This window comes from Pan paniscus, chromosome 11, assembly GCF_029289425.2.
Source record: "Pan paniscus chromosome 11, NHGRI_mPanPan1-v2.0_pri, whole genome shotgun sequence".
Taxonomy (NCBI): domain Eukaryota; kingdom Metazoa; phylum Chordata; class Mammalia; order Primates; family Hominidae; genus Pan; species Pan paniscus.
This window is the reverse complement of record NC_073260.2, coordinates 8,163,638-8,175,827: the sequence shown is the minus strand read 5'-3', so window position 1 is coordinate 8,175,827 and position 12,190 is coordinate 8,163,638. Positions and strand designations below refer to the sequence as shown.

Sequence of the window (12,190 nt, the reverse complement as noted above, 5' to 3'; positions counted from 1 at the left end):
CTGCTCTTTTTCAGTTGAGCATTTTTTCTTCTCCAACTATATCTTGCATGAAGCTTTTTTTTTTTTCTTTTGAGACAGGGTCTCACTATGTTGCCTAGGCTGGAGGACACTGGTGCGATCACGGCTCGCTGCAGCCTCCGTGATCTCCCGAACCCAGGTGACCTTCCCACCTCAGCCTCCTGGATAGCTAGGACTACAGGCATGCACCACTACACCAGGCAAATATTTTAAAAAATTTTGTAGAGACGGGATTTCACCATGTTATCCAAGCTGGTCTCAAACTCCGGGGCTCAAGTGATCCACCCGCCTCTACCTCCCAAAGTGCTGGGATTATAGGCATGAGCCACTGCTCCTGACCAAAGCTTTTTTTTTAACATTGTAAAATTTAACTTTTACAGAAGGAAGCACTAATAAGCCAGTTAGCACTTAACATTTCGTCAGTGGCTTGTCATTATCCCAAACTTTCTACTACTTTCTACATTAATGTACATTGTACATTAGGATTTTACAGTCTGCGTAGTTGGTCTCAAGGACTTCAGTTATCACTAGTTATCAGTTTTATAAGCTAGTAGTTCTCAACTAGAGGCTGCCCCCGCTTCCCTCTCCTCCACCCCTGAAACAGTTGGCAGAGTTGCTGGCATTTAGTGGGTAGAGGCCAGGAATGCTGCAAAAAAAAAAAATCTTTAAAATGCATAAGACACCCCCACAACAAAGGGTTATCTAGCCCCAAAATGTCAGTAGTGCCAGGGTCAAGAAACAGATATAAGCCAAATATTTTCATTTTAGCTGAGTAGAATTATTTTTTAGATGTATCACTGCTTACAACACTTATCAATTTAGAGTTTTTTTTAAAGACTAAAAAGACATACTAGTTTGATTTAGGAAAAAAGAACTAACATTAAACAGTGATAAATCAAAAGATTGTAAAGAAAAATTCAAATATTAAAACCTTTATTAAGACATCTAACATATATATTGAAGAACAAAACAAAGATAACTTTTAAGGTACCTTTGAGCTTTCTAAAAATAGAATTCTTTGATCTCTTTAAATATTACTTGGACCAAGCAGAATCTTGCCATTGTGCTGAACAGGCCTGAAATCAAGTTGATCGAGTCAATGATCTGTAAAACGTTAAAATCTATTAGGATTGAGGATTGTTCCACTCAGCAGAAGGTGGTGTGATCTGTATTATCATGTTGGATGCAAAAATTTCTAAGGTATAGGCACCTTTGAATATGAAATATGAAAGATGTGCAGTCGTAGGCAAGATGTTCTGGTCACTTCTTTGAAAGAGGGAATAAAAGAATTAACTACAGGTCTGTCATTCTGCTTGTGATAACCACCTTCACCTTGGCCAGTAATGCAGTTAGTAATGAGCCACAAGCTTTGCTCAGGCTTCCTTAATTGCTAATTATAGAATGTCATTAAGTCTTTTGGGATACAATTTAAAATTATAAGACAAAGTAAAAGCTGATGAGGAGGTGTCAAATATATGCCTCTTAGTCTCTTCTCCCATTATTGTCCAAGCTCCATTTCCCACATTTTATTCATTATGCCTGTCTGTCTCACTAGGCCATGAGTTTCTTTAGAGAAGAAACTATAGATACATTTTGTATTCGCAGCCCCTAACACAGAGCCTGGCACATAATAAGCCCATGTTAAAGAAAGACAGTGAATGAGTGGCAGAAATCCTGAGTCTAGATGCTGTTAATCCTCTGGCTCAAGCTGCCCTTTTCCAGGACAAGCCAGCAGTGTGGCAGGTGTCTCAGCTCTGTTGTAGAAAAGCTGGCCAGAGAATTCTTTTCCCCTACTCTAGTACATTCGATTCAGTTACAGGAAGCCTTGTTCCATCACCTGTGTTAATGGAGTAGGCCAGGTGTTCCTTTGAACACAATGCTGCAAGAACTACCTAGAGTAGATTTCCTTCACATGATAAGGCTCTAATCTGCTTGGGCTCATGTCTTGGTTTTTCATTTATATGTGGCTAGAACTTTTTATCCTTTGCTGGAGTTAATATGGTGTTCTCTCTTCTCTGTTTAAATTAGCTGTAAACACTTTGACTGAATCAACGTTGAAGAATGTCCCTCAAGTGGTAAATGTGCAGGAATTGAAGAATAACCCTGCAACCCCTTCTACAGCCATGGGGTATGTTCTGACTGCAGTGTGTTTCAGCCCCTGGCTGCTTCTGTAGTAGCGGTGGACTGCCTGCAGGGAGCAGCAGTGCCACTGTCACAGTCTGGTTTTCCTGCACCACCTTAGGTTATAAGGGGGGTGGCGGCTAAGCCTGCCTACACAATGCATTTTCAGGAGATTGTCCTTTTTAACTGGCCAGTGACAGTTGCCTCACAAACTTTTAAAGTTTGTCTTGATGCTGTATGCTCAGTTTCTGTTTGCCATGTGTAAGTCTCTGTGTGGTACACATTAGGTGTGCAGGTTGATTTTTTTTTTTTTAAATGCCCTAGGGGTTCCAGAGTTGATGCTTTGGGTCTCATGCAGACTTGATTCTGGAAACTGTAATCTCAAGGGTGACACTCTCCTCCCTCACTTCCCTTCTCCAGGCATTTCTGTTCTTCCCATTTCTTTTGCTTTTGTATAAAAGACAGCAGCTCTGTTTGGAGACTTTAGCTTCTCTGCCATGCCATGTTTGAGGGGTGGATTGTTGCTGGTGGAGCTCACTTGTTTTTTTGGTGGTGGTGGTGGTTTTGTTGTTGTTGTTGTTTTTTTTTTTTTTTTTTTTTTTAGACAAGGTCTCACTCTTGCCCAGACTGGAGTGCAGAGTGCGGTACGATCATGGCACACTGTAGCCTTAACCTTCTGGGCCCAAGCCATGCTCCCATATCTGCCTCCCAAGTAGCTGCTGGGACTACAGGCACATGACACCACACCCAGCTAATTTTTTAATTTTTTGCAGAGATGGAGTTTTTGCCATGTCACCCCAGGCTGGTCTCAAATTTCTGGGCTCAAGTGATCCTCTCACCTCATCCTCACAAAGTGCTGTGATTATAGGCAGGAGCCACTGTGCCCAGCCTAGCTCATTTTTCTTTAGTCCTCATCTGTGTTCAGAATTCAGGGTGCTGACTCCCTCCCGCTGCCCTGGGCAGGTTCACAGAACATGCCTGTGCCCTGCTTTGCCCTGCATATTTCGTGACTGTGATCCCTTTAGACCAACCACCATCCCCTGTGGCAAAGGGAAGAGTTGAGGGACATTTCCTCACTTGGAACATGGGGATCTTGAGGACTAGTATCAGATTTCAGGGAGTTAGTGTCTGGTACCCATGATTAGTCTAGCAGCAAGAAGGGCAGCCATAGACCTTGTGGTTCTCCACAGCGTGCCCACCCTCTGCCATTGCACAGAGCAGATCTGCCCACGGTTCTGTTTTCCCTCTCTCAAGTGGCCCTGCCTCACTGGTCCGCTGGCCTCTTTTTTTCCATGTTCTGTTTATCAACACTGCTTGTTTGAGGAATTTTTAGTTATCTCAGGGCTATACTAACAGCCAAAAAACAAGCCTTCTCTATTACTATTTTGTAGTGACCTCGGAGCCTTGGTATGCTGTTTAGACCAAGACGGTATTTGTGGTTGTTGCAAGCTTTTCAAGGGAAAGAACTATGCATTAGAGTTTGGGAATTGTAGCCAGATTCCCAGCATAGGGAAGGCAAGGAAAAGCCACGGAAAGGCAGAATGTTACATAAGATGGGAAAATTCAGCGTATGGTACAGGAAGTATTGTCTGGTATTTCTGAGATATATTAGGTGCTAACCATGTATGAGAAGCACCTTTTGGAGATTCCACTTCTCCTTCTCTCAAGCTTCATTTCCCTAAATGGTTCATCTGAGCTGATCTTTGATGAAGGGTTTGTTCAAGGAGTAATTTTGAGTCTACTCTTTCTGACAAGAAAAATCTCAGACAACTTAAGAAATCTTGAAGAAACTTTCTGTTCCATTCTCCACAGAATTGGACTCTGGTATAATTATTTCATGTGTATGCCCAGCATGGTGCCTGAAATGTAGAAGCATTCCTTTCAATAATCATTTATTGAATAATAGGTAAACTCTACTCCAAACATAAATTGAAAAGTGAAAATTGGTATTTACTGCCACCCCTCCCCAGGAAAGATGAATATGTTCATTGTAAAATGACTTGCTTTCAGATTCTTTTATGTTTTATTTTTTAAATTATTTTCAGCCAGCTCTCGTGGAACAGATTCTTTTAAACAGTAGTTTCCTAAGTGTATTTTAAGTATTTAATTTTGCAGTTAGCTTTTTCTCAGTGGTATCTACCGAAGATTTATCATAGGATGAGCTTACATATTTCTGCCATTGGTGTACTTTATGTTCATTGGCCTCATCCATTCAGTTCGTTGGAAGAGTGTTTATCTGGCGCCAACCCACAGCTATTCAAATTCCTTTGCAGTGCTCCATCGCTTGATTCAGCAGATTCTTACACAGCGTCTGCTGTGAGCATGATACTGCCCTGGGTACTAGAGATAGGGTAGTTGAATAAGACAAACCAAACAAGAAGACAGCCGGGAAACTGCCAATTACACAAACACTTATTTTGGTGTGCATTCATTCATTTATTCATTCTTTCAACAAATACTTAATGAGCATTTGTCGTATGCCACACAGTATTCTTAGGTGCTGGAGATAAACTACCTGTTTTGTTGTTAACAAAATAGACCAAAAAAACTAACAGACTGATTGTTTGGAGAGACAAACAATAATCAAAATAAATAAGTAAAATATGTAATATATTAGATGGTGATATGGTGTGATGGAGAAAATTAAAGTGGGGGAAAGGTTAGAGAGTATTGTCTGAACATGGGTTATAATTTTAAATAGGGTGGCCAGGGAAGGCCTCCTCGGGAAGGTGGCCTTTGAATGAAGAGAGAAAGGCCACACAGCAGGTCTCATTAATATCTCGGAAGAAAGCTCCAAGCACAGGGCCTGTAGCAGGAGCGTGTCTACAAGTTGAAGAGCGAGCCAGGGGGGACCTCTGGTGATGAGAGTAGAGGGAACAAGAGGAAGAATGCTGGGGGAGTAGGTCAGGGAAGACTGTTGGTGGACAGTGTCTGTTTGAGTCCCTACTTCCAGTTCTTTTGGGTATGTGTGTAGGAGTGGAATCGCTGGATCACATAGCTCAAACTGGTTTACAGAGGTGCTGCACCATTTTTTATTCCCAACAGCAATGTATGGGGGTTCCAGCTTCTCCACATCCTCACCAACACTCATTATTGACTATCTTTTTGGCTATAGTCATCCTAGTGGTATAAAATGGTATCTCACACTATCAGTGGTTTTGATTTGCATTTCCCTAATGGCTGGTGATATTGAGCATCTTTTCACGTGCTTATTGGCCAGTTGTATCTTTGGAGAAATATCTATTTAGTTCCTTTGCTCCATTTTAAAATTAGGTTGTCTTTTTATTTTTGAGCTCTAAGTTTCTTTATATAATCTGTATTCAAGTCTCTCATCAGGCATATGATTTGCAAATATTTTCTCCCATTCTTTGAGTTGTTTTTCACTTTCTTGTTGTGTCCTTTGACACAAAAATTTAGTCCAGTTTATCTATTTTTTCTCTTGTTGCTTGTGCTTTAGGTGTCACATGTAAGAAACCATTGCCTAACCCAAGGTCATAAAGATTTACACCGATGTTTTCTTTGAAGAGTTGTGTGGTTTTAGCTCTTATATCTAGGTCTCTGATCCATTTGGAGTTAATTTTTGTAAATGGTGTGAAGTAGAGACCCAACTTCATTGTTTTGAAGGTGGATATCCAGTTGTCCCAGCACCACAACATATCTTTTCCATCCTTTTATTTCAACTTAGTTTGTCTTTATATTTAAAATGGGTTTCTTGTAGCACAGCAATGTGAATGTACTTAGTATCACTGAACTACATGTGCACTTAAAAATGGTTACTTTTAAGATGGCAGATTTGTTAAGTGTATTTTACCACAATAAACAAAAATAATTTAAAAAAATAAAATGGATTTCTTATAGATTAGGGGTCCCCAGCCCTGGGCTGCAGACCAGTACCGGTCTGTGGCCTCTTAGGAACTGGGCCACACAGCAGGTGAGCGGCAGGCAAGTGAGCATTACCACCTGAGCTCCACCTCCTGTCAGATCAGCGGCAGCTTTGGATTCTCATAGGAGCATGAACCCTATTGTGAATTGCACATGCAAAGGATCTAGGTTGCATGCTCCTTATGATAATCTAACTGAATAAAATAGAAAATTATAGCCTGATGATCTGAAGTGAAACAGTTTCATCCTGAAACCATCCCCCTCCGCTGTCCGTCTGTGGAAAAAATTGTCTTTCACAAAACCAGTCCCTGCTGCCAAAAAGGTTGGGGACCACAGTTGTAGACAGTATATAGTGGGCCTTAGCTTGCTTTTTTTTAATCTCGACCATCTGTGACTTTTAATTGGGGTGATTAGATCGTTTACCTTAAGTGTAATTATTGACATGTTTCGGTTTAAATCTGTTATATAGCTATTTGTTTCTATTTATCCCATCTGTTTATTGTTCAGTTTTTGTTTTTCTGCCTTTTTTTGGGTTAAATGTCTTTATGACTCTATTTTAACTTTTTTGTTGACTTATTGGCTATAACTTGGTGTTATTTAAGTGCTTACATTAGGGTTTATAGTATACATCTTCATCTTATCACAGACTGTCTTCAAGTGATACTATATTACTAAAGAATAGTATAAGAATCTGACAGCAGTATTCTATTTTCTCCCTTCACCACCTTTATGCTATTGTGCATTTTACTTCCACTGTATTGTAAACCTCATGATACATTGTTATAAACAGTTGACTATCTTTCCTCCCCACTACCCCCCAGATGGATTCTTCTTCTGTCGCCAAGGCTGGAGTGCAGTGGTGCGATCTCAGCTCACTGCAACCTCTGCCTCCCAGGTTCAAGTGATTTTCCTGCCTCAGCCTCCCTAGTAGCTGGGATTACAGGTGCCCACCATCACACCTGGCTAATTTTTATATTTCTGGTAGAGACCAGGTTTCGCCATGTTGGCCAGGCTGGTCTCGAACTCCTGACCTCAGGTGATCCGCCTGCCTCGGCCTCCCAAAGTGCTGGGATTACAGGCTTGAGCCACCGCGCCCGGCTGACTATCTTTTAAGTACATTTAAATAAGAAGAAAAAAGTTTTCATGTTTATACATATAGTTACCATTTCCAGGGTTCTTCATTCCTGTGTCTGGTCCCAGCTTGCCATCTGGTATAATTTTTCTTCTGCTCAAAGGACTTCCTTTAATGTTTCTTGAGGTTCATATCTGAATTCTTTTAGCTTTTGTATGTCTGCAGAAGTCTTTATTTCACCTTTGTTTTTGAAAGATATTTTCACAGGGTAAAGAATTCTAGATTGGCAGTTTTTTTCTTTCACTGATTTAAAGATGTTCCTCTACTTTAAAAATAATAACTCTAGTAATGACCAGAAACTTAAAAGGAACTTTAATCCTTTTGTTTTTCTAATTACAAATGTTTGTTGTAGATATAAAAAAGATAGTTAAAAAGAACAAACTTAAAATCACCTTTATTCCCACCACAAATGTATGATTGTTATTTACACATTTTTTCATCCTTATTTTATGAAAATATTTCTTGTTAGAGAAAAATTTGGATGCATGCTGCTTTGTAAATTTGTAACCTTTTCAGCTTAATCATGAAATGTAATCGTTTACATTTTCCATGTCATTAAAAATTCTTAAACTATTCGTATTTTTTCTTTTCTTTTTCTTTTTTCTTTTTTTTTTTTTTTTTTGAGATGGAGTCTCGCTTTGTCACCCAGGCGGGAGTGCAGTGGCGCAATCTCAGCTCATTCCAACCTCCGCCTCTCAGGTTCAAGCGATTCTCCTGCCTCAGCCTCCTGAGTAGCTGGGATTACAGGTGTGCACCAGCACAGCCGGCTAATTTTTGTATTTTTAGTAGAGACGGGGTTTAACCATGTTGGCCCGGCTGATTTCGAATTCCTGACCTCAGATGATCCACCCACCTTGGCCTCCCAAATGCTGGGACTACAGGCGTGAGACACTGCACCCGGCCTCTCTCTTTTTTTTTTTTTTTTTTTTTTTTTTGAGATGGAGTCTCGCTCTGTCACTCAGGCTGGAGTGCAGTGGCACAATCTTGGCTCACTGCAACCTCTGTCTCCCGGGTTCAAGCGATTCTCATGCTTCAGCCTCCCAAGTAGCTGGGACTACAGGCACCTGCCACCACACCTGGCTAATTTTTTTGTATTTTTAGTAGACATGGAGTTTCACCATGTTGGCCAGGCTGGTCTCGAACTCCTGACCTCAAGTGATCCACCCACCTCGGCCTCCCAAAGTGCTGGGATTACAGGCCTGAGACACCGGCGCCTGGCCTATTTTTTCATATTTAATGTGGATTTTTTTCAAAGCTCTAATGCAGTTCCATCTTAATTATTTAAGTTACTTAGCATCTAAACATTCATGCAGGAAATACAATTTGCTTTAACAGACTTTTGGATACTATTTTAAAGAATGTGTCTTTGAAGACATTAAATTTACCAATGGAGAAAGTAGTTGGCAGTTATATTTCCATCGACAGATGTCAAAAACGCCCAGGAATTGAATATAGAGTGTTTGTTTTCAGTATCTTCTATCATTTTCATTCTTTTTCCCTGTTGATTTCTTTGTTTCTTCAGTTACTCTTGATAAGTTCCACTCTCTCATATATGAGTATGTATGAAAAGATACATGTGATAGTGATTAAGATTTACCAAAATAAAACATAACCAGGTCTCTTGTTTTTTATGCTTTTTAAAATCCTGAAATAAGTTACAAGAAGTTGAGGCTTTTTACAACAATGGGCTGAGTATTTACCTTGTTGAAGTTCATTAAAGTTGAAAGGATCAATAGCAAAGGGCCTAGGTGACATTTTAATGCTTCACAACCCAATTTTATAATTGTGTGTAGAGTACACATCCATGGAACATGTGTGCATTTGTCTGCCTGTGTTGGCATGTAGTGCTGGTAATGTGTGGCCAAAAACAGAAAAAAATGACTCTTCTGTGTTTTATTTTTCTCCAAGAACCCGAGTTTCCAGACTCTTAGTGATCTGTGCCTCTGTCGCTCATTTCTGAAGCAGGAACTTTAGTGTTGCTGGTAATGTCAGTGTCATTTGTAGACTCACTCAGTAAAGAGATGTCTCTTTGGGGCTCTGTTATAGCACCATTTTCTTCTTAGAACAAATATCAAGATGAATTTCTGATATTTTTCAACTCCATATTGCTAAAAAGTGGAATAAAGTCACCTAAGATATGGATACTTCTGAATTTGGCTTTTCTATCTCTTGATCATTTCTAGCTATTGATTTCCATTGTTTTGGTTCATGCTCATGCAAAAACGTTTGAACATATTTGTTTGAGAGTATACTGTTTTTTCTGTGTGCTGTCTTGGATCTTGATAGAGATTTATTGGATCTGATTTGTTAATTGGTTTACTGGCTGATTGCACTGAACAGCATTTCTTTGCAGGGGTGTCACGTCGTGTGTAGGTACTGTGAATCCTAATTTTGTGTATTTGGGGATTTAGGATACTCAGGAGATACATAGAATTATCACAAATAAATAGAATAATAATTACACTCAGTCTTATTCATGCATAATTTACTATCATGTCACAATTGAATTCTGGCTATAAAAAATTTTCTAAAATTTGGATAAATTGCTGCTTTTATTTTTATTTCTGATTTCTGTTTGTCTTTGAGAAAGCATGAAAGAGTTTCCTTTCCTTTGTAATCCTTGTGAGCTCCAACCTCTTCTCTAAGCAAGTCTGCTGTGTCTGTCCAGGTACTGCTCAGGGCCCAGCAGTCTCACTCACACATTCTTTTCCTCTGGTACAGATTCAGCGGAGGTGACGGGGGAACACTGTGTCTGTATTGCCTGCTTGGTAAACTATCTCAGGGGAACAGAGATGTGTTTCTGCAGAGAGATGCATATTTATAGCTGCTTCTGGCTTCAGTAGAAGCATGAAACGGGATTTGTTTCATTGAACATAAGTTCACTTTTTCTTCTCTCTCAATCTAATAAAGTCTGTTTAGGAAGGTCCCCGTGTTATTCCAGCAGAGAATCTCAATGTGCTTGTAAGGTTTGTTAAGCTGTTTGATAATTTTCTTCTGTGAGGCACAGGCCTATCTTTTATCTTCTAAGTTCATTTTTGATGGAAAATATGAATCCTCCCTAAATCTAGGGGAGTTTTGAAAAATAACCAGGTCCTACAACTACTACTGCTATATATACCAGTCAGAGTAGCGCTGGGCTGACAACAGATAAATTGAAAAAATTGCCGCTAGGAGCCAAGAACTTTTGTGTGTGATTACACTAACAGGTAGTTTTCCCATATGTGAACACTAGTTATTGAAATAACAGTTCCTCACATACAGTATTCACCTACTTCAGAGTTAACAAAAGATGATGAGAGCTCTTTCTGCGAATAGGGGTATACTTTTCATGCTGTAGCAAAGATGCAGGTTGGGAATGGAACAGTGGTACATTTGAATCCCTTGGATGCTGACGTGGTGAGCCCTGGAGATAGCTGCTGTGAGAAGCTAAGATCTCTTTGGATAGCACCTTTGCAGTAGCAGCGAATTGGATGCATAGGTGGCAGTGAGAATGCTTCCCATAGAGTCTGCTTGGGTAAGAGAATCAGGAATTTCTCGTGGTCTACAACAGGGGGAAGGGCCAGGGAGGAGGAGGGCTTATACTCTGGATAGCAAAAAGATCTAGTTCTGAATGGTTACTAATTTTTTTCTTAAGATTGCAGAAAGGAAATAAGTTATAAGGCCACTGCTTTGACTTTCATGCTAAAAACCCAAAGTTCATTTTTAAAATTTATCCTTCAAAAAAAAATGTCAAATCAGTTGGATTGGGGTCCCATGCATCTGTATCCTACCCAAAACTGGTATTGTATATTGGACAGAAGGTTGGCTTGAGAATGAATGTGATTTTTACCTAGTCATGCCTTTCTCTGAGTGTATGCTTTGTGTGTTTTTCAGTTCTTCAGTGCCCTACTCCACAGCCAAAACACCTCATCCAGTGTTGACCCCAGTGGCCGCTAACCAAGCCAAGCAGGTAACTTACTGATTTTTACTTTTTTTTTTTTTTTTTTTTTTTTTGAGACAGAGTCTCACTCTGTCGCCCAGGCTCAAGTGCAGTGGTGCGATCTTGGCTCACCGCAACCTCTGCCTCCTGGGTTCAAGTGATTCTCGTGGCTCAGCCTCCTGAGTAGCTGGGATTACAGGCACCCACCACCATGCCCAGTCAATTTTTGTAGTTTTAGTAGAGACACGGTTTCACCACGTTGGCCAGGCTAGTCTTGAGCTCCTGACCTCAGATGATCCATCTGCCTCGGCCTCCCAAAGTGCTGGGATTACAGGTGTGAGCCACTGTACCCGGCCTGAGTTTTACTTTTAACATTCATGCCGTGTCTGTCTTTGTAAGTGAAGACCATACTGTTTTTAAGTCTTGACTTTGTTTAAATGAACCATAAGTCTGATAAAGGCCCATAATCCTTTCCCCACAATTTATGCCAGTCTTGACATGGCTGTTAATCAGGGTAGGTCAGTCAGGACCTGATACTGTCTTCATAGGCCATTTAACATTCTGCACCTAGTAATTTGGGGTCATAATTCTAATACCATACATTTTTATATGAGGTATTTTGCTTTGCAGTTTACTTTCACATTATCTCAGTTAACCCATACAACAGCCATGTACAGTGGGAGGATAGGTGTTTAGATATGTCTCACTGGTGAGGCAGCCTAGGCTTGAGTGACCAACGCAAACTCTCACGATTAGTAAATGGTGGAACCAGAGCTGGGACCCAAGGCTTCTGACTTCCTCCGGTCCATTGCTCATTTCACTACACAGTTGAGTATCAATGTCTGGGGCATAGGTTATCTGGTTTTCTCCTGCAATCCCTGTTTGTCAGAGTTTGCATATTTTTAATGATGTTATGTCTAGCTTGTCTAGCTTCAGGCTTTTGCCTGATAAACATTGTCCCTTAGAAAAATAGGTGATATTGCAAACAGTTAAACAATCCAGAAAAAAGTGATACGGGATGGTTGGGAGGTCAGTCAGGCTAGTGCTGAAACTCTTCCTAAGAAATTCTGGTTTCTCTCACTACTCTTACATCTGTCTCTGAGATGAGTAGTTTGTGT

General features: G+C 40.3%; 1 protein-coding gene across 7 annotated transcripts in view; it reads left to right on the top strand.

The window, feature by feature from the left end:
• NUP214 (nucleoporin 214) overlaps positions 1–12,190 on the top strand; it is a 109,883-nt gene that overhangs the window by 51,391 nt on the left and 46,302 nt on the right. For all 7 annotated transcript variants that reach the window (XM_008975944.5, XM_003822384.6, XM_055117570.2 and 4 more), the window contains exons 24-25: positions 2,047–2,146; positions 11,027–11,102. In XM_008975944.5, the coding sequence (XP_008974192.2) occupies positions 2,047–2,146; positions 11,027–11,102 (176 nt within the window). The remainder of the gene's footprint in view (positions 1–2,046; positions 2,147–11,026; positions 11,103–12,190) is intronic.